Raw genomic sequence first — 25,640 nt, forward strand, 5'->3', positions numbered from 1 at the left:
ATGCTACCCAAAACCAACCTGTGGCCTCATATGCACTTACACACACACACACACACACACACACACACACACACACACACACACACACACAGTAAAACCATGCATTTAGTTCCTTGGTGGCACTTGCCCTGTGTCATCAAGTGCTCAGGAGCCACAGAGTGAAATGACTATCTCATCACACAGGTTGGATGGCATCAGGCCAGAATTAGGAGGACAGGAGTCCCCTTTCCAAATGGCACCATAGCTACTTTACCTACCCTACCAAGAGCAAAAGGAAATGAGATGGGTCCCCTGTGCCACCAGCAGCATCCATTGCTGTTAAAGTGCGTATTTCTTACATTTGTCTTTCATTCTCAGATTCCTCCCATCTGAAAAGCAACATAGAGGTAACAAGCTCCATTTTCCAGACAAGGAAAAGGAAAGCTCCAAATAGTCAGAGAGGTCACAGAGTGTGAGGGAAGTGACAGTCAGAGCCTCTAAGTGGCAAGGCTTCTGTTCTTACCATCAGGCCAGAACCTAACACTGTGAGCCATCCTCCCAACAGTTCAGTTCTGACAAGCAAGGAAAGAGCTGTGAACCTTCCAATCGCACATGTGCTAGGCTGAGCGGAATGCCTAGACCTAAACAGCAGTCATTATGCCTTTGAGACGACAGTGAAATCTTCCATGACAGGCAGACAGGCCACTGAAGTTGACCCTGGCCATGCCCAAGTCAATGAAGATCCTGCTACTGCAACTCTCATGGATGACTCCTCAATCCCTGGCTTGTCCCAAGCACAATGATGCTGAGACGGTGAGGAAGGTCTCCCTGGCAACAAGCTCCCGCCTGGGCCTTTCCTCTATCTAGACCGGCAACTTCATGCACGCCACCTGGCCATCTGGGTTCCAGTACTACCACAACTTCTGTATGTCACTTCATCTCCCTGGCTCTCAAACGCCTACTGCACAGTGTGGGGGTGAACATGGGGCTGGGCCAGTGCCCCCAACTTCATCCCAACTGGTATCTTGGTCTGCCTTGTGGCTTCTCAGTGTTTGGGGGTTTCTCTGGCCTCTGCTCACTAGAGGACAGTGTTAACTACTCCTTAACTATGATGAACAACTGTCCACTTGTGGGAACCCTCTTCCAGGGTGCTGTCCTTACTCTCGAGTTCAGTGCAAAGGCCGGCGCATCCAACAGCAAGCAGCAGATGAGAAGCCAGACTCGGGCTCCTGCTGTGCACTGAACAGACCTGGCCAATCCAAGGAGGCTGACTGGATAACCTTCTCAAAGGACATTCTGCAGTTCTAAGCCTATTGGCTTCAGAACGACCCCCAGCTACTGAGGGGCTGAACAGTGGACTGTCCATAATATGGCTCGGGGAGAGGCCCAGGCATTCTTTCCATAATACCCATAGTTCTCTCTGCCAAGGCAGGGGGTGGTGTGTTTCTGCTACCCATGGTCCAATTCATTCTAAATCGGAGAACAAGAAACTCATTCACCCCTGGGCCAGGGGGCCGGGGGCGGTGGGGGGAGGTAGGAAAATGTGGCCTCTGGCCTTTTCTGATTGTTGACAAGGGTCACACGGAAACGTGGGATCAGGGAACAGGCTCACATTGCCTTGTTTTCCTCTGACAGAAGGTGGGGTGGGGGCATTAAGCAAGGCATGCTTTTCTTTGACCCACCCAAGACTGACCTCTGCATCTTCCCACTCACAAGGCCCAACAGCAGAGCCTTTGTAGAGGCTGCTGAGACCGGGCCTCACCTAACCGGAGATGTAACACTACTCCTTCCAACCAGGACTCTGTTGATAACTATACACCATACTGGAGCAGAGGCGCTTGGACTTCTTCCAGACAGGGCAATTCAACACTGGATTGCACTAGCCAACCTCCAGGCTAATTCTGTTCCATAACATGAACCAAACTTTTTCCATCATATGAAGAAGTGATGATGGCAGCGTATACAAACTCACAGGCACCACTGCTTATGTTGATGCGAAAGGCCAGGGGTGTCACCGTGGGGGTGTACCAGGCTGTCTCTGTGCTAGCACGGTTATTTGTTGGCTTCCTGTCATGTTCTGGACCACGAGCGAATTCCTACGATTTCAGAAAGTGCTATAGAAGCACTCTGAAAGGCCTGACTTTCTGAATAACGGTACAATGGCAGGGAGCTGGGAAGATGGCTCATCTGGTAAGGTGCCTGTGTCATAAGCAGAAGGACCTGTGTCCTGTCCCTAGCACCCATGTGGAAAGGCCGGGCACGGTGGTGGGCACTGGGCAGACAGAGGCAAAAGGATCCTTGGCACCTGCCGGCCAGCCAGCCTAGTCTACTCGCAAGCTCCAAGTGAGTGAGAGACCCTCTCTCAAAAACTAAGGTGAACAGTACCTGAAGTGGACTTCTTTCATACAGACATGCACACGCACATGCACACGCACACACTATGGTAGTAGCTGTTGTTCCCTTGGCTGCTGTGTGTCACCCACCACTGCAGAGACATCACCTGGCTCCTATCGTTGATCTCACTTGCAGAGGTGAGAGCAAGCTAATGAGGAAAGTCAACAGCAGAGCTAGAACTCTAGGCAACGGGAGCCCAAAGTCCCCATTCCCTACTACATGCTACTGAAAACCAGACAAGACCACAGGCACCGGACTTTAGTGACTGCGCCTCGCCCCAGCCTGAGGAACAGATTTGAACAGAGACCCTGGTCTCATGCTTCTGATATCCATCACGAGTGGTCCTGGCCTTCTCCAGTCTCCCACCTACTCCTTCCAAGAGCAGTTGAGGGGTTGGAGAGATGGCTCAGTGGTTAGTGCTAGCTGATCTATCAGAGGACATGAGCAGAGGTTCTAGCACCAAGTCAGGTGACTCACAATCTGGCTCCAGGAGCTCTGAAGCTCTCTTCTAGCCTCTGTAGGCACCAAGAGCAGCAGAACTACGGAAGGGCAAAGTTTGCTTCACTCATACTTTGGACCTCAGGTGTGACAGCAAAGAGAAATAAATGCTCAGCATGGGAGAAGTAAAGAGTGAGTTTTTTTTTTCTTTAACAGAACTTCATGTTGCCCAGGATAGCCTCCATCTCATTATGTAGCCAACGGTGCCTTAAAACTGCTGCACCTCCTGCCCATGTCTGCCTCTCAAGTGCTGCGGTTACAGGTATGGGCCATCAACACTCTCTCTAAACTTTTCTTTTTCTTTCTGGTGGTGGGTATTGAACTCATGGCCTTGGGTGCTCCAGTTTCCTACTAAGCTCTACCGCCAGCCCCGTGGAGGGATACTTTGCCACAGCATCTCCACACGGAACTCTTCCTTTTTAATTCACTGTCACCACAAACTCCTCCAAGCACCTCAGTCTAAAATCCAAATGACACCGAGCCCCTGACCAATTCAGATCTGCCATCTGCTCTTTATTTTTCCTGACAGCTGGCCTCACGGGTCACCATAATCAACTGCTCCATCATTTTCCCTTGACAGGGACAGTAACGGGGGCTCGGAGGTGAAGACTGTCTCGCTCAGACAGGGCGATGCTTCAGAGGCAGCCGCAGGGATCCAGCTCCTGTGTTACCCATGTTCCTGTAAATAACTGCACCCCACACCCAGGCTTGTGCGAGGAACTCCACAGGCCATCAAAGCAGACAGAAAAGCAAGGTGGTGGGGAAGGGGTGTCAGGAAGAAGCAGGGGCCCAGGGGGAGTGAGAGGAGAATAAGAAGGATACGAGGGGGTGAGTATACTTAAAATATGTTACATGCATTATGAAATTGCCAAATAATACATTTTTTTACTTAAAAAAAAGAAAACCAGTTTCCAGGCAAAAGTCAAGTATTGTACCATGGCTACTAAGCTTAGTATCCTGTTCCTCAGCCCCTGAGGCAGCCTCCTCTGTAACACAACCTCCCCTCTTCCCTTTACTGGCCAGCTTCTGGATGTTTCTAGAACTTTTCAGTTCAGAATGGTCACCCCTTTCCTACGACTCCTTCCAGATTTGTGTGTTTATAGTCACTCCAAGGGAGAAGAACATCCAGCGAACGCCCACACCGGGCACGCCAGTGTGTTACAACACCCATTCTGCAGAAATACTTCTGAATCTGTGCGAGCAAGCGAGTAGAGCTCCTTTTTATTGTCTTTGTGTGAGAGCTGAACAGAGTGCCATGGGAATACACCAATCCAGCTAAGTTCTTCTCCTGAGGTTGTTTACAGATGTAGGGCATCTCAGCCTACTACCTGTCATTTCCAAACCTGAAAGGTAGTTTGGTACCTACAGCCAAGCAGGAGTTGGGGTATCTGTATTCCCAACTCCCCTCCCTTCTCATGGAAGTCCACAGATCTTGTGACAGGAATATTACCGGGAGCTGGACAGCCTGTCGCTGCCCTTTCACCTAAGGTGTACATGTGGTGTTGCCTTTTCTGAAATCCAGAGCCTTCTGGTTCCCGGCAAGGTGACTAGAGAACAAAGCTGCCTCCCGCCCTTCGATGCCTCCCTACCCTCCCTAGCCCAACCTGTCTGGCCTAGGAAGTCCCCTTTCCTCTCCACCCCCACCCCATCCTGACCCTGCACTGCCTCAAACTCCCTATGTCCGTGACTGGCCCGGCTTCCTCAACCAGCTCTACTTGGCTGCCAGCTCTGCTCTGGCCTCCTGAGGCGCAGTGTCTTGAGCCGCAGTCTCTGTCCAGAGAATGGAGGAGTCCCACTGTTTCAATTCTGGCTGGAGGCCAACCCCACACTTCTAGCCCAGACCCAACCTATGCCCAGCTCCTGGCCTGTGTTCAGCTGTGACTTAGCATCTCTAATCAAATGGTTCACCGGAGGCTCAGAGTTCACAAGAGACAATGAACTCACGTCTGCTCAATCCAAAAAGGGTGGTCCTACCTGACACCTCAGCTTCACGTGTTCCAACAGGAAGCCACACACTTCCTCCTAAAGTTGTCTCAACAACCTCCCACCTGGCCTCCCCTTTCGCCATGCCTTCCCTCCCTGTCTCTTCCTCACATAGAAGCCTAAGGTAGATACATTCCACGTTTGCTCCAAAGATGGCCTGAACCCTAATCTTTCTATATGGCTTTGCTAAATATTGTTTCTATTTAAGTTGCTTCCTTTGTAGAGAAGAATCTAGAAACTTCCTGAGCAAACACAGAACTCCCATAGCTAGTACAAGGTGCGAGAACTTCCAAGGGGATGATGGATGGGTTATGGGATGTGTGCCAGGAGGGACGGGGAGAGAGTTAGTTCTGTCACCTAATGACCACACCTCAGTAACCGCCTTAATTCCTGTCAGCACTGCCGCGCCTCACACCCTCAGTCCAGCTACTCTTCCACGGAACTATGAGCAGCTGGGTGGAGACGTCAGAGCTGTTAATCCCTGAAGGTTTTAGGGCTGCAGAAAGCATCTTAGAGTTGAATAGGAAGATAAACCGCTTTGCTGCTGTAAGGCCCAGAATGTTCTCAGAGATGAGGAGAAAATCCTTTGTGTGTTTCTGACTGTGAAGGAATCCAGGTCCTGGCTTCAGGGAGGAAGGCAGGGATTAGACTTCACTCAGTGATTTGCCTGTGGTTAAGGCCCCATGGGGGAGTTAGCACGCTTCCTGCTCTCTCTGGGACTCTGAGGGAGGTGGATGCACAGGAGCGATGGCCTGTATCTAGATGGGAACAGAAACTCAGAGGCAAGGGGAGCAAAAGGGGACAATATGGACAGGAAACTTTTTTTTAATCTCAAAAATAATAAGAGGAATCTGGCATGAAGACAAAATGGCCTTTTGCCATTGGATCTTGTCATGTCTGAGCCAAGAACTGGAAGAAGACACTGTGTGTGGCAGAGGGTCTTTGCTCTCAGAAGAAAGTGGGGTACATGCTATGGGGCTCCAGTTCCATGCTCTGAGGCAGTCAATGACAGATGTCCTGTGTGTTCCATTACCAATGAAAGACTCACTGTGGGCTCCCTTGGAGTGTCCCGCAGAAACCACATCCTGATCCTATAGGTTCCATCCCTATTCTGGTCTACTTCTCTTACTTCCTCATGACAGCAATCCCTTTGTCCTCACATACACCTGAACCACCTCATATCAGCTCTGCCTCTAGAATGAACCAGGCAGGCTGACTAATATAAAGTCTCACATAAAAGCACCGTGGGTCACATAGGATGACCATGTGGGTCCAGTGTGAGAGAGTGCCCACAGGCACAGAGAAGAACAGGAAGCCTGGTAAACAACTTCCTGTCCTGTAGCTCAGCTAAACCATGGTTGAGCTGTGCAAAGCAACACGTGGCAAGCCCTGTGCGGTGGATTCATGAGGAGGTGGGCCTACTACCTACCTTCTTCCTTCAGGCCAGTGGGGCAACAGGCCCTCATTCTAAACTCTGGCTTGCATATTTGTGTCCCTCTGTTTTGACAATTGATAGGTAGAGGTGTGTGTGTGTGTGTGTGTGTGTGTGTGTGTGTGTGTGTGTGTGTGTAAATGGTTCATAAATTAATCCACATTAGCCCCAGACTATCATATACAATCATAGATCACTGTGAAACACAATCATCAAAAGACATACTCAAGACTTTCCCCAGACAACAAAGTGAGTAACACTTACTATATCTCTGGCTCCTGTCCTCTCTTGCCAGGGGCACTCACCCTCTAGCCCAAATACCAAGAAACAACCATCCCTATGATTCCCACACACCCAGAGGGCATGTGTCACCCTGATGTAGCAAAGGAGCAAGGAGAGTGAAGGCTGGGTTCTGCTCCTGGAGCTGGGGTTTCAGAGGAACTTGAATAAGGAGGGGAAAGGAACTACGAACAGGAGAGAGGAAGAAGAGGATCCACCAGGAATAGCGAGCATTCCACTCCCCTGCCCAGGAGTCCAGAAAGGCGTTCAAACTGGTCAGCTCAGTATTTCTGCTGCACACAGTGCCAGCTTCCCAACATGGGGGGAGGAAGGTGTTCTGGTAGAAAAGCATCCAGAAAGGACTCTGCCCTTTCACTGCCCTAGGTAGACTACAGCTTGGATACCACATTGCTAAGAGCTTCTTAGCAGTCTTGCCTCCAACATGTGAGCCTTCACTGGGCTCCTCCTCAAAGTGACAGAGAAGGACAGAGATGCAACTCCCAGGTCACAGCTGGTTCTGGTAAACTCCAGCAAGGCCCAGGGGGCTAGCAGATGACATCTCTGTATGCAGCTTGGCCATATTTAGAGAGAAGAATGAAGAGGTGTATAAATCAAGTCCCTAGAAACAGGGATGCAAACCCGGCCAACATCTCTCAGCTCAATCTTAGAAAGAGACGGTTGCCACAGTGAGGTCCCCAACACAGACACACAAACAGGCAGGGGCTTGGCCTCCTTCCATTCGGAGAGATGGATAACCCCACAGTTCTCCAAAATTCGTCTGGGAACTGTTACTTTGTTCTGAGTCATCCGAGTCCAGCTCTGGGCTACCACCTGGACAAAGTGGTAACTTCTCAACCAGCCTCATGCTGACCCTGCTCCAACCCACTTTCCATGCACTGTCAATGCCATCTAACGAAGCATGTCCCTTCGGGCCAGAATCTCTTTATGGTCCTCCAGTACTCTGAAGAGGACCCGGCTTGTGCGATGTGAACTATGCTTTGTGGATCCTGAACGGGTTGGTGCTAGCCCCGCCTGTCTCACTCCAGGCCATCTTCTCCCATGACCACCCTCTCCCACGGCTTACAGTGCCAGTGGCATGACCCGTGAGTTTCCCATAACCTGTGGATGCTCCATTCCAGGGTTTTTGCATATATCTCCCTCTGCCTGGCATGCTCAAGACCAGCCCGCTTGGAGATGTTCCCTGGCCCTCACTTGAAGCTAAGGCCCTCTCTGCTCATAACCTCCATTCTGACCCTCTGTTTCAGCCTCCTAGACCCCCACCTTGTACTCAGCATCTGGCCCACAGTAAATGTTCAGTGGATGGGGAAAAACAGATGAAAGTGACCCTCAAAGGACATCCAGATTTTACTTTCATTTGGAACTTGACCAAGAAAACTTAAAGAATTGGGGGTTATGAGCTTCCCTTGCCTTTCTCTCCCCATCCTTAGCGGAAATCGGGTGCCTTCTTGCCTCAGAGCACCCTGAGCCTGACGACCCCCCTCACTGGTCCCCTGTCTTCTGCCTTGTCATTATCTTCCTTCTAGTCTTCGCTGTTGGCTTAATTTAGAATAAACCCTGGCTATGGTGCTTACGGGTTGTGGTGGGGCATCCTCCCTGCCACCTTGACTGGACTTAGGATCACCATGGATGCATATCTCTGGGTATGTCTAGAAAGGCATCTCTAGAGAGGTGTGCAGAGGCTAGACCCACCCTAAATGGGGTAGCATCATCTCATGGGCTGGGGTCCAGAATGTCATGAAAGATGAGCCAAGCACAGACATTTATGTCTCTCTGCTTCTTGACAGCTGCTTTACAGTCCTGAGGTGGCATTCTGCCATGACAGGCTGTATCCCCTCACACTCTGAGTCCAATAAGGCTCTTTTCTCTTTCCTTGTAGGGTGTCTGGAGAGAGAAGAAACTGACGCAAGGCATTCTTGACATCTCTTCTGCGTCCTCAGAAACTACTAACTTCTGAGGTGACACGAGGCCCTGTCCTAGGCCAGGCCTGAAAGAAAGTTCTGCAGATGCTGGTCCTTTGGCCCCAGGGATGCAATTGGAGCAACCCAGACTGTGCCACTCAATCCCAACATTTAACAGTGGCGACAGATTCTCAGCCTCACTTGGGGTCCTCACCTAGATGGTGTGGAAGCTACTTCCCCCCTTTTGACTAGGGCTACCTCCAGGTCACATACAGGTTGCTTAGTTCACGCTGTGGTAGATTGGCTTGTTTGACTTGGCTGCACCATCTTGGACCACCCTGACATCCCTTCTCGTTGATTGCAGCTCCTCTCTCTGCTCCCTGTCCTGTCCCTGTCTTTCCCAGGACCCCTTTTTTTTCTTTCTCAGAAGTACATACAGCGGGCTGCTGTCTAGAATTTGAACCCTGCTGGTATCACTTGGTGCCAGGGCCATCCCTTCTCCCCTGGATCACTGCAACAGCCCCTGACGGGTCTTCCTGATTCAGCCCATCCTATCTGCAGCACAGCAGCTTGAGGGATGCTACTGGGTGCAGGTAAGAGAGTGTTCTCCTTGGGCACCGTCCCCACACCCTCACAGTGTGCCCATGGACCCCACTTCCTCTGCCTCTCTCCAGCCCTCAGCTCTCACTTTGATTCATGCCCACAGGGCCTTAGGCTGCTATTCAGCCACTCTGATGAGCCTCCAGGCTCAACGTTCAGCCCTGGCTGCCCTCTCTAGCTGCAGTACTCTCCAGTCCCTCTACAAGCTTTCTCTCAAGACAGTATCTTCTCTTCCTAGTGACCTGGCCAGCCCCAGCCAGCTCCCCACTCACACCGCAGCCCTTGCTGTCTCTTGCACACCTGCCACAGTCTGGCTCAAAGGATTAGCACACTGATTGCTTCTGGTCTCTATCCTCTGCCAGAATGTCAGTTCTGCATCCGTTTTTGTCCTAGAGCATACTCGGAGTTCTGAAGGCATGTTTAATAAAATGTTTGAATGAGTGAAAGTTGGCTTGCTACCAAATGTCCTCCCTCGGGCTCCTTTGGGGGCCTAACCTTAGAAGCTCCATTAGCACATGCCTGTAAGAATGCTGACCGGAACATCTGTGGGGGCCTTGAGTGGTCCTGACCACACCCCTGCTGCCTCTCTTTCCTTTGACGTATGCTTTTCCCATCTAGGGCAGTATGTCTCCCTGGGGCATCTCTCCCATCTCCCATGCCTTCTTCTAGAAGTCTCCGTCTGGATTCTGTGGGCTTCCGTCACTGATTGACTTCAAAGGCTGACCCCTGAGTGGAAACACCCACTTGTGTGTCCCCAGATTTCTCCCTCTCCTTTGTTCCACACCATTGAGTGCTCAGATGCTCTGAGTTCAGATGACTGAGGGTGATTCCATAAAGGACAGGTTACACATGCCTTGTTGTTCCTCTAGCAAGAACTTCCATACTCGACTCTTGCCTGGTTCCGGGCTCCCCTCCACATGCCTAGTGCATTCTTCAGACTCGTCCTCCAGGCTCCTGGTCCTTGTGAACCCCCAGCTCTGTCTTCACCCCCTCTCCTGCCTCTCTGTCCTCCTCTCAGTCACCTCTGTGGTTCCTGTCCCACTGTGAATGGCACCCACAGCCTCATCCGTAGTGAAAGTTGTGGCATCTGCCTCAGCTTTATACTCAGGCACCATCAAGGCTCCGTGACAAACCTGGAGCTTAGGTTTACGTTGTCACCCTGCTCTTCTTCAAGGGGCACCCACCTGGTCACGCCTGTCACCATAGCCTAAGAGTTCTTCTCCCCTCCCCACAGTAGCTGGTCAGGCAACTTTTCAAGCCCTTTCCCAATCCCTGCCTGGCTGGGCTGTGGTTCTGAGCCCCGGTCCACCACCTCCTCTCCGAGCTTTGCCCTCAGCCCCTGCAACTCAGCCTGTGTTCTCTCTATTCCCTGGCCCATCGCTGCTGGAGCACCCCTACCCCCTACCATGCCAGCCTTTATTTGAGACTTGTTCTCCTTTCCTTGTTCCTCTGGTGGCTCCTCCAGCTGACCTACTCCTGCCAACCACCTTTCTTCCGGCTAACCCTGGAGTAAGGAGCCTTTGGTTTCTTCATATTCGGCCTCCATCCACTGTCATGGCCACCTCAAACGCCACTTAAGACAAAACAGAACGCCATGAGCCTTCCCTGTGGAGTCCTCAGCCAGTGGCTGCAGTGCAGTATTTAGCATGCTCAGAACTCTAGAAGTGTTTGTCATATAAATGTGACATAAGCGATGTGTGTGTGTGTGTGTGTGTGAGATATGTGAAGGTGTGTGTGCACACTCGTGTAGGTGCAGCACATACACATTTATGTGCATGCACCACCGTGCCCTGATTTTCCCCCCAATGTGGGTTCTAGAAATAAAACTTGGGTCCTTCTGTGCTTTCCTGGTGGAGCCACCTCCCCAGGACCCTCGTGCTTTCTCTGTGTAGAAGAGAGTGGCGTGGGTTCATGATAGGACCCCAGAAGGTACAGACCCATTGAGTTTGACTTGGGGGGCAAGGTCAGCCATGTTGTTCCGGTAAGAAGGCAATCATTCATGGAAGATACTTCTAGGACATGTTCCCTCTCCGTCCTGGGAAGTGATGCTCCAGTTGACCAGCTGTGGCTAGTTACTAGGGCCCCTGACTCCCCCTGAAATACCACCAAGTCAGCGGCTCTCGGGCTCCAGTCTCTTGCCCTGAGCTCCAGGGTCAGGGGTAGCATCCACCACTCCTGGCTCCAGTCCTTTCCCTTCTCGCCCTCACAGCCCTGCAGGCGTTTCCTGAGATCACTTCCAAGTGGCCGCTTGTGTTTGACTCATTGCTCAGCATCTGCTTCTGGAGAAATCTAAGTGGGACAGGGTCCCAGGAACTGCTAGCAGGTGGCAAGCAGGATCTGACCAAACCCAAGTCCCCTGTTGGCTCCTCTCTCCTGGGCGACCTCCCTCTGTTTTCATTGTCCTGTCACGTAGGCATTTATGTAAACACCAGACATGCACTTGCCATGTGTCAAGGCCAGTACCACCACTGGAAATAAAGATGTACAAACAGTCCCCGAACCTGGGGATCGGAGCAGACACTCAATATCTAAATTAGCGGCTTCGTCCTGGACACAAATGGGGCATCCTAGTTGAATTTTGTAATAATATTAAAGAGCCAACACACTAACAGGACCCCTTCCCACATTCCCCACGATAGGTGCCATCCTAAGCGCTGTCTTGACTCTCCCAACTGCCCCGTGAGTACTAATGAGGCCCACACAAAGGGGAGGACCTTGCAGCTGTGATGTGTCACCTGCCTCCAAACCACTGGTGCTGGGCAGCAGAGTGTAAGTCCTAGCTTGCAGCATCTATCAAGCCATGGGACTGGCTTGAAGGCTGCAAGCAGATGCATTCTTGCTTTAGTCACATCCCTTCACGCATTTCCTCTCTCAGTTATCAGTCACTTTGGGAAACCCAGTCAGCACCCAAGTTTCCAACTGCAGCACCCCTTGATTCCCAGCACCCCAGCTCCTGGCACCCTTCCTAAGCAAGGTTTTCTAATTGTCTGGAGTCTAATTTGCCTTGGTTTGTAACCTAACTTGAGAATGAGGACATAAAACATAGAACAAAGCAGATAACATAAGATGTTAGCAGTCATTTGCATCTGGGACCACGTGTTTCCCTCCACACCCCTGTAAAGAGGGGCCTGGGCCGTTTTCTTAGCCACAGTTGCTACAGATTCTAAGAGAAGCATTTGCAATGCCTGCTCACCTGTCTTGGGGCTAAGGTGGAAAGGCAACGGACCTGAGAGTTGATTGAAAATAAGAGGCAGACAGTACCTGATGTCTATTGTGCTTGGGAAAATTCCAGACTTGAGAGACCTGGGGTTTGGTCCCAGGTACCTCACTGGTGGTAACTTGGAAAGGGTCGCTTGCCTTTCTGAATATGTGTCCTCTTGGAGTCAGGTTTGCTAGGAGAGAGAGGGACCAAAAGATGCTCTGGTGATAGAATGCTAGCCAGCTAGGCTATTACCACTGGGGTGTCAGGGACAGGTGATCTGAAGGACTGCTACTTCAGATCCAAGGCCACGTCTCCTTCCCTCTCCAGAGGGTATGCCACGGCAAACACACCAACCTTGGCACAGGTTTGATATCGCAAAGACACTGCAGAGTGTGGTGTGGAAGTATGGCACATGAGGTTCAACAGATAAACAGATTGTAGGGTGGCCTCAGGTCTCAAGAAAAAGAGGGTCAGGTCCATCTACATGCAATAGGAACCCTGGCAGAAATCTCAAGTCTGTTTTCCCAATTGAGAGCTGAACAGAGGAAATCAGTGAGCCAGTCTTCTGGCCTCGGTGCAGATGGTTCCTCATGCTCTGGGACCCATAGAAGAAGCTAAGGAGATGTAAGGAACAACCTGATTAAGGAAGAGAATCACGCTGGCCTATGTTTATTCACTGCCCAGTGACTAGACCTCAGCGGGTAAGGGCAAGGAAGAAACAAAGGAAGAAATGATAAACTTAGTCCTTGGGCCCAGTGATGCGCAGCGTGGATATGAGGCTTGACTCATCATCTGGATGCCGCAGCTCATCTGCAATATTGGCAAGACCTTCCAAGCAGTGACAGTTGCACCAAAAAGAGAGAAGGGCCTGAAGGGGAGAGGGCTCAGCAAGCATAGACCATTGGGCAGAAATCGACATTGGACATGGGCCGGAGGACAGCTCAGCTGGTAAAGAGTTTGCCACACAAGGACTTAAAAGTAGGCACCTACATTTTTACAAAAGGTCAGACTGTGTGGTGCACACTTGTCATCCTAGCACCAAGGACACAGAGATGCGTGGGTCCCCTGAGGCTTGCTGCCTAGCCCACGTAGCATAATCAGTGCCTCCAGCCCAGAGAGAAACCCCAACACCGACACCACCTGAGGTTGACCTCCGGCCTCCATAAGCATAGCACATACGTGTGCACACATACATGTGTACTCACATGTGTACACATATACATACATGTGAAGAAACAAACAGCTGCCACAAGAATTAACACAACTCACTAGCTCCCTCATCTTCACAGTGATTTGTCACCATCTAGCAGCAGGTGTGTTCCCTTTTCACATCGGGAAGTTGAAGTCAGCCAAGCGAGGTGACTTGCGCAGAGTCACATGATTCCAGCAATAGCTGGAGAGAGAGAGAGCTGTGGAAGAAAAGGCTAGCCGGAGCTCTGCAACAGAGGCTCCCTGCTGGGAAGTAGAAAAGAGCTCCCAGACACCAGCAACAGCTTAGCTGAACTTAGGCAGACTCTACTAACACAGCCAGTATTGGATATCCCAAAACAACGATGTCCCCAAGGCCAGAGACAGAGGCAAGCCAGTCCAATCCCACCACACCCATCTTTTCCTCTCAAGAGTAGATCCCGCCCTACTTTGTGCCTTTACCTTGACTCACATGAGTCACCTGGGTGGCTTTACAACTAGCCCCGGCAGGATGGGATCAGGACGTTTGTAAAGCTGGTGTAATGTGAGTGAGAGGCTCAGGCAGTTGGGGTTCAGGCAGTCTCCCAAAGGCAGAGCCCCTGCGTGGGCACAGACTCTGATAAATACGTGTTCAACAAACCAAGGATCAAAGCTCAGCGGCTTTCCCTGTGCTTGCACACATGTACCACTTAAGGAAGGAAGGGTCCGTTTGGGCTTCTGGTTTGGTAGTATGCCATCACTGTAGGGAAGGGGGGGGTCGCAGGAGGAGCACAACATGGCTGGTCACATTAGGAACACAGTCAGGAAGCAGAGGGAGAGATGAGCGCCAGCGCTCAGCTCATTTCCTCCTTGTTCCTCAGCCCGGAACACCAGCCCATTGGGCAGTGCCGCCCACACTCTTCAGTTAAACCTCTGGAAATGCACCCACAGACATGTCCAGAGGTGTGTCTCCTGGGTGATTCTAAATCCAGACAAACTGAGACTAACCACCTTATCAGTAAATTAATGTACATAGGACTGTTTAATATTTTCTTATTTGTTACATGTAAATTAATGAAATAATTCTTTTATTGACTACAGAAAAAAATTCAATTAAAAAAATAACTTAATAACTACAAACCTTGGAGGCCATTAAAGATCTTAGATCCTCATCTGGGTGCCGCACCATACCTGGGTGCCCTGGGTTGAGTGTAGTGTAGAATGTGAGAGTTGACCCACTTTACAGATGGAAGAATAAAGTCTGACCCATATAGGAATTTGCTAAAGAAAGATTCACAGTTGCGAAAATTCTACTTAGGAAGAGTGGGCCACTCACCGCGTGGGCGGTGGGAGGCCAGTGCCAGGCCCTCGTTCATGGTTTTTATCTCCCACGACTACTTTTAGATTGAGAAAACGGGAACCCAGAGAGACGGGGTGACCGAGATACAGCTATAGAGAGCCAGAGGCCAGTTGGCCTCCAGGACCCGCCTCAAAGACCAAGAATGCAGATCAGTGACAAGATGAAAACAGTGCCTCCAGCAAGAGAAAATTCCCAGGAATCCAACTTCACAGCCCTTGCATAGGCCAACTCTGCATCAGTACAGAGTAGGAAGCACGATGCTTTCAAAGTTGTGCAGTCTCTGGGTGTCTGATACCCACACCACGTCCCACCAAGGGTAAGGTCAGTAGCATCTATGGACCTCCATTGAGGTCTGGCATCCCCGGGGAAGGCAAGGTGATGGGGACTTTACCCGCTGTGTCCATCAGCTTTGTTACCCCAAGGCAGGCAGGCCATGTCCCACTCACATGCATCACGACCCAGGAGGATGTGACCAGAACTTTTGCCTTTTAGAGGATCAGTGGTGCTATCCCTGATCAATGCCAAGGAATTCAATGCTTAGGATGGAAGCAGTTAAAACACAGGGGAGGGATAACGGGTCACCACTCCATCTTGGCCCCACCTGATCTTCGTCACTGTGAAATGACAAACAAGGAGCAGATGCAGAGAGTGGCATCCTCCACTCAGTGACTCCTTGGGCCTAGCATCATCCCTGCATCCCTCTCTCCCCAGGCCCAATAGCATCCCTGCATCCCTCTCTCTCCGAGCCCAATAGCATCCCTGCATCCCTCTCTCCTTGGGCCCAGCAGCATCCCTGCATCCCTCTCCCCCCAGGCCCAGCAGCATCCCTGCATCCCTCTCTCCCCAGGCCCAGCAGCATCCCTGCATCCCTCTCTCCTCAGGCCCAATAGCATCCCTGCATCCCTCTCTCCTTGGGCCCAGCAGCATCCCTGCATCCCTCTCTCTCCGGGCCCAACAGCATCCCTGCATCCCTCTCTCCTTGGGCCCAGCAGCATTCCTGCATCCCTCTCTCCCCAGGCCCAGCAGCATCCCTGCAACCCTCTCTCCAGGCCCACTAGCATCCCTGCATCCCTCTCTCCTTGGGCTCAGCAGCATCCCTGCATCCCTCTCTCCTTGGGCCCAGCAGCATCCCTGCATCCCTCTCTCCTTGGGCTCAGCAGCATCCCTGCATCCCTCTCTCCTCAGGCCCAACAGCATCCCTGCATCCCTCTCTCCCTGGCCCCAGCAGCATCCCCACATCCCTCTCTCCTCAGGCCCAGTAGCCCTGGATCTTCTAGAATGGTCCCAAATCAGACTAAGTTAGTTCAGCATCTCGCACTTGCCCCTAGCCTCGTCCGGCCACCGTCACCACCATCTCTGGCTGGACACAGTGCCAGCCTTGTCGCCGAGCCCTGACCTCTACTCTCCCCTCCTCCCTTACTCCCTTCCACAGGACCAGTCTCTGCAAAGCAGATGTGAGGCCTCATTCTCCAGAAAGGTAGTTCTCAACCTTCCTAATGCTGTGACCCTTTGATACCTTGTGTTGTGGTCAACCCCAACCATAAAATTATCTTTATTGATACTTCATACCTGAAGTTTTGCTGCTGTTATGAGTTGTAATGTAAATATCCATGTCTGGATGGAAGGGTCCAGAACCTCTGCTCTTCAGGCTCCCAGCTGCATTTAGATAAAATCCAAGCTCCTTTCCTGGCTTCTGATGCTTTGTGGAGACTCCTAGTGCCCCCTGTATTACAATACCCCCCGACTCTAGGGCTCCTCCCGTTTTTCACACTTTTCAGCTTGCATGTGGACCTTGCACAGGCTGTTCCCTCTGATAAGAATGTTTTTCCTCCTGTCTTCCCAGCTTTCTAGTCTCCTTTAGTGGGCACTCAGCTCACATGTAGCCCACTAGTGTCAGTGGCCATCTCAGCACCCCTTCAGACAGAGCACAGCACACACTATCTTCCATTTTCCTGTACCATGTCTCTTATATCCATCTATCACATCTCCTCTCCCCATCCAAGTAAACCGTGAACGCCATGACTGCGGAGGGCATTTCTGTCAGAGTCACTGCATTCTCAGAACCCAGCCTGTTCCCAATCCACAGAAAGCCCCCAAATATACTGGAAAATAAACAATTGAGAACCACGGGTGTCTGACATGGACTGAAGAGCTGGAATTGTCACTAAGGGCCCAGCAAGAAACTCAGCAACTGTGCATATCTAGGCCAGGATCCCAGCACTAGTCAATCAACTACGTACTTAAAAGCCGGGATGATTCTACGAAGGAAAAGGAAAGACCAAGGATCATGAGCCTGTATGCGCATGTGGCTAAAGAACAGCATGGCCACCAAGCATAGCCATGCTGTCGCATGTCTGTAATGCAAGCATTAGGGAGCCTGAGGCAGGAAAAGCATGGTTTGAGGATAGCCTGGGCTACAGAGAGTTAAAGGCTAGGCTGAGCCTTATCTTTAAAAACAAAACAAAACAAAAAAACCTAAGGGCTTGGGATGTAGCTAGATGTGTAAGGCCCTGAGTTTCTTCTCCAGCACTTCAAAAGCAACACACACACACACACACACACACACACACACACACACACATACACACACACACACACCCTCCTCATTAAGGGTCAAGATCTGATGAGCCAGCTCTGGCTGCTTGATTCTACAGAGCAGACCACGATAGGCACCGTGTTGCGTGGCTTTCTCAGGCACACCTTCAAAACAGTTGTAGCTTCCTTGCCTGCCTTACAACCTTGCCACCTGGCCTCCCTGTTGTGAGAAGACCCAGACCACACGGCGACATCATGTGCAGGGATTCCAGAGGATGGCTCAGCTGAGGACCTGGCCAACAAATGGCCAAAGGCAGTATCAACTGCCAGATATGAGAGAGAAAGTGTTTGGAATGACCCAGCTCCAGGCAGTTAGCTACAACTTCATAAAAGGCACACAGTGAGAACAGCCTGGTGGGATACAGTTGACCCCTTCATCTGGGAGGGGGCAGAGACAACCCATCTGTGGGTCATCTATTGAGGCAGCTTGTTCTGTAGCCATGTGAAACCAGAACAGGGCTGGCGTGAGGTGAGATCTGTATGAGCCCAAGTGAACTCCTCAGAGGCAGGCTGGCCCTTCCAGCTGAGCAGCCTGGTACAAGTAACTCGCCCTTTCAGAAGCTCTGGTCTTTTCAGAGAGAGTGAGGACAATGCCACCTATTACAAAGGAGTGTCTGAGGGTTCACAGAGTTCCTGCCTGCAGGACCAGGGACTAACTATTGGTTTCTTTCTACTGTTCAAACTGTGTGTCGGGGGTGAGGGGTGGGGGGAGCATTCTAGCCAAGCATGGTGGTACACATGTCTGCAAGTTCATTTCTAGGAAGATTGGGAGGATCTACAGTTCTAGGCAACCTTGCCTACAATGTGAGACCTTCCTCAAAAATAAAATATTCTAGAACTTTCACAGCTTAATTGGAATCTTGGCTCCTGGGGGACCCAAGTGACCCTACTCACAGCTCCATCACCACTGTGTGGCCTTTGGGGAGTCACTTAACCTCTCTTCTGATTTTTGAAAGAATTTAAAAAATGCAAAAATAAAAATCTAGCCCAGCGCTTTGAAGTCCTTGGGCTCTGTGGACACACCAGCTGATGCCTCGGCTCTGCCATAGCTATTTCTGGCCTGTCTGCCTTGAAGCCCGTCGTGTCACATAGGGGGTGAATATGCTTTTCCTTGAGGGCTGGTACACAGTTCTTCCTCCCATGGCCTGGGTGATCTGAGTCACAGGCAGGGACAACAGGCCACAGCTGGCATTTACAAAGCAAGACCAGGTCCTCAGTTCTGGTGGCTGCCGTCGGCTTTGCCTGAGTATTGTGGTCGTACCCCCCTCATGCCTTCTAGAATACCATCACTGGGGGGGGAGTTAGGGGCCCCACTTGACTCTGAGGATCATAGGCTAAAAGGGACGTTCCTAAGAAGGGTGTGAATGGAAGTGTCAGGGCCCCCTTTCCGTGGAATTTATCCAGTTGCTGAGTCCACTCTATCCCAAGTGTATTCTCAGCCAGGTTCCAGAATCCTACTTAGGCCCTTGACAATTTGATGGTTAGTGGCCTATGACTACTAAAACTGTCAGCCTTAGTAATTTCTTTTTGTGACAGAGTCTTATATAGCCCAGGCTGGCTTTGAACTCACTATATGATCAAGAATGACCTTGAACTTCTGGTCCTCCTGCTGCCTCTGCCTCCTGGTGGCTGAAATTGCACAGGTGTAAATCATCACTCCCAGTTTAACCCTAATAAACATTTTATATCGTGTGTGTGTGTGTGTGTGTGTGTGTGTGTGTGTGTGTGTGTGTGTGTGTACGCGTATGCATGTGTGTAATGCAATGCAATGCATGTGTGAAGGTCAAAGGAGAACTAGCAGAAGCCATTTTCTCTTTCTGCCTCATGGATCCCTGGCACCAAACTCAGCTTACCAAGCTTAGCAACAAGCACCTTTACCATATCACCACCCTAGCCTTCACATTTCTTATTAGCTGCCATTTGCCGAGTGGTAACTGGGTTCAGGGCTCTCCACAAGTTCACTTTATGCATGACAGAGATGGCCTCACTTGTCATGGTTCACAGCAGCTCACATAGCTAAAGAAAAGGTCAGAGGGCAGGAAAGCCACATTCTGAGTCACAGCTCTGTGACACCACCTTTAGGGTGGCATGGGTTTTACCCAGCGTGACCTGCAGAATCTCCAGTCTCCACAGCAGATCCTTCCCTGGTGAGAAAATGGCGGCCCCAGGAGAACGCGTATGTCTGGCCTGGTATCTCAGAGCAGAAGGGCCTTGTAGGCCTCCAAAGTCCTTTGATTAAACTGTCATCTCTAGCACTTTGCTCCTCAAAGTGCTCCTATGACTACGAGTCAGCCTCCCTTGAGAATGAGCAATGACTTCCAGTTGTTCGGCTCCATGATGACCTACTGAGTGAGGGGTCCTAGGGATGAGGCCCAGCATCTTCTTAAGACACCTTCCCAGAGGCTTCTAAGGCCCCTGTCGTGCACCCACCCCTCACTCCCATGGTACATCACACACACACACACACACACACACACACACACACACACACACACATGCACAAAAAGTGATGTCCCAAGGGCAGGTAAGAGGGTTATGGGCAGAGTGTGAAAAACAAGTTGCCAGCAAATAAACATGCTGTTCAAGAACCTTCCATGGCATGCATACCAGGCATGGTGGTGCATGTCTGTAGTCCCAGCACATAGACAGTCGAGAGGGAGGAGCTCAAATTTGAGGATAGCCTAGAGTACATACTGTCTCAACAAATTAACTCGTTCACCCATTCATCCACTCACTCATGCACTCACTCCTTCTCATGAACCTTTTGCATCCTAGTGACAGGAAGGGTGACGGATGTTGGGACAGTGGCACAGAGCTGGGCCTTACAGAGTACAAGGCAGCAGTCCCCAGCACCACATGTAAATAAACACACACCCCCAAATGAACACAACAACAACAACAAAAAATTTTTTTAAATCACCTTGCCTTTGCCAGGGACTCAAGGCTAAGCAGTTTCCCCCAGCAAGAGACTCTGGGACCTAAAACCAGGAGAGACCTGGGAAAACTGGAATAAACTGGCCAACCCAAGCAACAAGGCCGTAAGTGGCTGAGTGCTGTCTGAATGGTGAGGGAGGTGTGCGAGCACCTAGATCCCTTCTGATTACCACATCCATGGGGTCTGTGCCAATGGGTGTCTCTCTCCCTGTGCTGTCTACCCCAGGCCCACGTTCCCCAGCTCTTGGGCCTCTGTGACAGCTGCTCCCTGTCTTGTCAGCCCCTGTCAGCCCCATGCCTTCCTGCCTCCCTCCCTGACCATCATCTGAGATGATGATGAAAATCATTTGATTCCTTGGGATGCAGCATTCTGACTCAGGAGCTTAACAGCTACCATCTTTCTCTCTAACTTTTGTATTGTGTAAGTCACTTCCGGAAGTGTGTCTAGAAAAAAAAGGATGAGGGAGGACAGTGTGAAGGAAAATAATAAGAACAAAGGGCCGTGACACAAATGTATGAAAATGCCATAATAAAACCTATGACATTGCTACAGACGGATTGCTATCAAAGTCTCACTAGGCTGTGGACCCCGAGTGTTACACTAGTGGCCTGCCAGGCAAGAGGTTCCAGCTGTTGTGATAGAGGCATGACCGTTATGGGGGTAACCAACCATGTTCTGCTTGGAATTGAGGCCTGCTCCACCAGAAGGAAATTGTGTTTGATACTATACACGTGATCAAAAGCCCATATTGTAGACCATCATGAGGAAGCTACTGTTATCATTTTTGCTAAGTGGATATAACATGCCAGCACAGTGCCTTCTTAATATTTATGTATATGCCCATGGGAGAATTTTGTTTGTTTGCATTTGTTTTGTTATGGGCAGCTGTTAGTGCATTGAGAATATGTGCTGAATGCTTGGCACTCGGTGAACCAGTTTTATCACTTCCTCTAAAGCTCACGTGGAAAGAATGGGAGAGCTTGAGGAAGGAATAAAGTATTGTGGGATGACACGGCTGTGGCACTCTGGAATTCCCAGCACCTATAATTATCTGAATAAGACTGGGTTCATCAATATTCTGTTTAGGAGGCGTTGGGACTCACCACGCCCCACTCTTCCCTGGGGACCAACAGGCCGTTAGATTTGTTGAGGGAGAAAGAGACATTTTCTTCACTGGCAAGTTGCCCATACTCCTGGAAATAACCTCACATCCTCATTTCCAGAAGGAACCATAATGAAGCTCATGGGACACCAACAAATAAAGACAAAAGACATGGGACGAGGAGAGTGACTAGCTGGGCAGTGGATCAGTGAGCGCTGTGTGGACAATTATGGTCAAAATCCATTTCAGACAGAGGAGTTATTTTTGCTGCTTATAACAAGATATTGTTTCAGCCATACTGTTCTCTTCTCATTCAGAATCACTTTCCTGCCCATAGCTCAGCTTTGGCACCCTCTTTACCCTCAAACCCCTTTTCTACAGCACCCAGACTGCCTTCACGTGTCCCAGAACTCTGGATATCAAATAATTTTAAGAGGCGCGCACAGAAAGAGAGAGAGGGGGTGGGGTGGGGGTGTCTTGTCTGGCAGATCAACCCTAACATGCACTCCAAGTTGTTAAAAGAAATGGATGTCTCTGAAGCAGTGTGTGAGACAGCACACCATTCATCTGCTAGCATTTCCGTGGGCTTATCCCTGTCCAGGCAGTGTCCCAAAAGACGGGCCTATGTCCCCACAGTACAACAGACTTTAGACAGCACTCACTGCTCAAACACACACTAAAGCTCTTACAGTTTGGATCCTGAATGCCCTCCAAGGGCCATGTGTTGAAGGTTTGGTGCCTAGTCTGTGATGCAATTAAGAAGAGATGGGACCTTTAGGAGGTGGGGCCTAGTAGGAAGTCAAGTCATTAGGCTGTGACTTTGAAGGGGAGACTGTGACCCAAGGCCTTTTCTTACTGCCTTTGCTTCTTGGCTGCCAGAATATAAACAGGGCTCCTCCATCATCCACCATCCCCACCGTGGTAGACTGTGTGTGTAATGATACCCATATCCAAAGCCCACGGTCAATCAACCATATGCCGAATCTGCTGAAACTGAGTCAAAGACGACCTTTTTTCATTAGTAAGGTGGTTATCTCAGGTGTTTTGCTACCGTCGCAGGATGCTAACACAAAATCCGTAACAGCAACACCAACAACAACACAGCATGCTCCTTTTGACTCTCCTACAAGCCTTCTGATCAATGTCTTAAAGCACTGGCTTGTTTTCATCCTGCTTGTTTCTATGGGCACCTTTTACATGCAAGTGGACCTGGTTTCTCATTTACACAACTTCCACGAAGAGTACTATGGAAACAGGCATGAATATACACAGAAAAGCGAAGGCAAATGAGAGATGGTGCTCGGATGTGGGGAAACCCCTGAGCCATGGTCCACAGGATGGGCTGTGGCTTGCTCGCCCAGCCAGGCCCTGGAGGCCCACAGCCCAGAAGATCTGTCCCACGGCTTCCCTTTTCAACACTGCTCTGATTTGGATGCCATCTGCCCCAGCAAAACTCAGGTTAAAACTGGGCTGGCTGCCAACAGAGTGACATGTGGAAGTGGCACCTTAAAGAGGGATTGATGGCTTTCTCGTGACTCCAGATGGGTTCTCTGAGGAACAGAAATGCCACAGAGCAGTCTGGTCTGGCCGGCTTTATTCCTGCCATATCTGCACATGCCTGTCTGTCCTTTGGTCCACTGTGGCATGAAACATAGGAAGGCCCTTACCAGATGCTGCCCCCGCCCCACCCCAGTCTTGGGTATCCCAGCCAACATAAAGCATTTTCCTTTATAAACTACTCAGTTTCCAGTATTGCCTTATAGCAACAGAAAACGGATTAAGATAACCCCACTGAAGGACTATGACACCGAAGATGTATCTCACAGGCCCTGCCTCCCAGCTTTTTGCCCAGCCTTCATCCATGCTGCACTTTCTACTTGGATGTCTTCTTTGTGCAACCTCCATAACAACCCAGGACAATCCCATCTACTTTATAGACCAGATTCTGCATGAATTGTGGGTCACGTGTCAATAATCCACCCACCTCCCTGGCCATTGCTTACAAGAAGAAACACAGCCTTCATGCTAGGTTGAAGACACCAGGAAGGCTATTTTGAAATTTAAGGGTAGAATCTGGCCTAACCACACAAGAATTTCCAGTGTCCCCAGCAAATGAGTTCCATGTCCTCACAGGCCACCCTGTGGATTGCTGATAGATACGATGCCCTCTGTGGAGCCGAGCGGGCACAGAAGAACACATAATCCTCCCCTGTGTCCAGTACAGGTGGGGAACAATGCAAGAGGAGTTGAAGGGACCATGGCTGAATGTGTGGAGCCATCAGATCCCAGCCACGGGCCTAGGGGCCAGGCACTGGGCAGAAGGGTGTCTCAGGAAAGGCAGGTGACATCTCTAGGGACCGGTGCCAGTTCTTAGCACAGACGGATGGGGTCTCTCCAGGGATGTGGAGGGATGCTGAAGCACATGCCAGAGGGGCCTGATGGGATCAGGCTTTCACTCTAACCTGCATCTGAGTGACCTCAGATGAGGCTAAGCTCCGCCCCAAAAGCTATGACTCATAGATCTAAAGTAAGCAAGACAGGCTGTCAGTAGGTTATTTGGGGCTACACTCATAGAAGCAGGGGGTCACAAGGTGCCCATATAAAGGAAAGAATTCACACAAACTGTAAAAATGGTCCTGTACACAGTATTGTCCACAAGGTACCAAGAGGCTGGACACACAGCCTGACAGGGATCGAGCCTTGTCAGGGTTATTTAAGATTTTTTCTTTTTTCTTTCTTGTTTTTTATTTTTATTTTATTTTTTCCTTTTTCTTTTTCTGTGTAGCCTTGACTGTCCTGGACTTGCTTTGTAGACCAGGCTGGCCTTGAACTCACAGTGACCCATCTACCTCTGCCTCCTGAGTGCTGGGACTGAAGGCATGCTCCACCACACCCGGTGGTTATTTAAGACACACTCACACTTAATTCAGTGGAGACATGATCATAGGTATGCTACAGGGCAAACCTAGAGCGAGCCATCTGCATCTCAGAATCTCCTCTACAGAGCCCAGGAATCACCACTTGTAAGCAGGGGACTTAACTGTGCAGAACTCAGGGCTGAGGCCATTTCTGGCTAAAGGCATGCGCCTGTGTTTGTGAGATCAGGCAATTAAATTGTTCAGAAGTGCAGTCACCCAGGGAGGAGGCGAGCAAGGCTAAGAGGCTTCAGCAGATTGGGTACAAATGGCCAAAAGACAAGAGTGGATCTCATCTTCCAGACCCTTTTCCTTGGTTCTATCCTAACTGCCTCCTTAAACAGGCATCAGAATTGAAAACTAAAACTGTGTGGGTGGGGTACTGAAGATTGTACCGTACTGAGCAGCTGACCCCTTTAAAGATCTGGCCCTCGGAACATTGCAGGCCAGGTCACTTATCAAATGGAGATTGACTTTTATCCGATTAACCAATGGAGAAGCATCCTTCTCCATCTTGTAAGAGCATTCTGGGGGAATAGCGTTCTGCAGACTGCAGGGGAAAGTTGGGCCTTGGCTTCAGTCCCGCTCGGCCAGTGGAAAATTACAAAGAAGGCAGAGCTGTCCTCTGTCTCATCTTGTTCATCAGCCCAGGAAAACATATAGAAATAACACCCATCCATCCCCTGCTGCCCCCCACCTCCAAATGAATGAGTCTTCACTTACCTGGGGCAGAGAGTAGTCTGGGAGGCGGTGGAGGTGGAGGTGGAGGGGGGAGTGGGGGTGGGGGTCGGCACTGGCAGATCTGTTGGCAGCTGTCAGTCACCTTAGAGCAAGACTTCTGGGGCTCAGCATGCGTCACCTGCAGGCACGGACACAACCAGGAGATGTAAGAGGCCACAGGGTGACTAGCAGCTGAACTGATCCTGCCCTGGGTCCCTTCCAGGCCACACTTGGGGTTCTTCAATAAGACCAAAGCAGGCAGGATAGACAGGCATCAAGGGGGTTCTCCATTAAGCCCCAGACCCATGTCTATCTTCCTTGAGGCCACACAGATGAAGCCTTGCCCTTTCTTGTCACAGCTCCTTCAGCCTTTCTGTGTCTGTCTAGGGTAGGGTTCCCCTCCCCCCATCTTGTAGAAGAAACCTACCTGACTGGACCTTTATCTGCATCTCATGTGACCAAGAGGCAGGGTAGCTAACCCCCTGATGGTCTTTGTGTGGCAGTTGAGTGGTAGGTGGGGAACACATCTTCCAAATCATCTCCATCGCCCCAGTGATCCC

At 50.5% G+C, this 25,640-nt stretch overlaps 1 protein-coding gene across 3 annotated transcripts in view; it reads right to left on the reverse strand.

Moving 5' to 3' along the window:
* Nucleotides 1–25,640, reverse strand: part of Prima1 (proline rich membrane anchor 1) — a 50,846-nt gene that overhangs the window by 19,021 nt on the left and 6,185 nt on the right. For all 3 annotated transcript variants that reach the window (XR_007831490.1, XM_051154339.1, XM_051154349.1), the window contains exon 3: nt 25,084–25,219. Coding sequence is in view for 2 of the 3 variants with exons in the window: in XM_051154339.1 (XP_051010296.1) it covers nt 25,084–25,219 (136 nt within the window). In the remaining variant the exon portion in view is untranslated. The remainder of the gene's footprint in view (nt 1–25,083; nt 25,220–25,640) is intronic.

The sequence above is a fragment of the Acomys russatus genome, chromosome 1 (assembly GCF_903995435.1).
Source record: "Acomys russatus chromosome 1, mAcoRus1.1, whole genome shotgun sequence".
Lineage (NCBI taxonomy): Eukaryota > Metazoa > Chordata > Mammalia > Rodentia > Muridae > Acomys > Acomys russatus.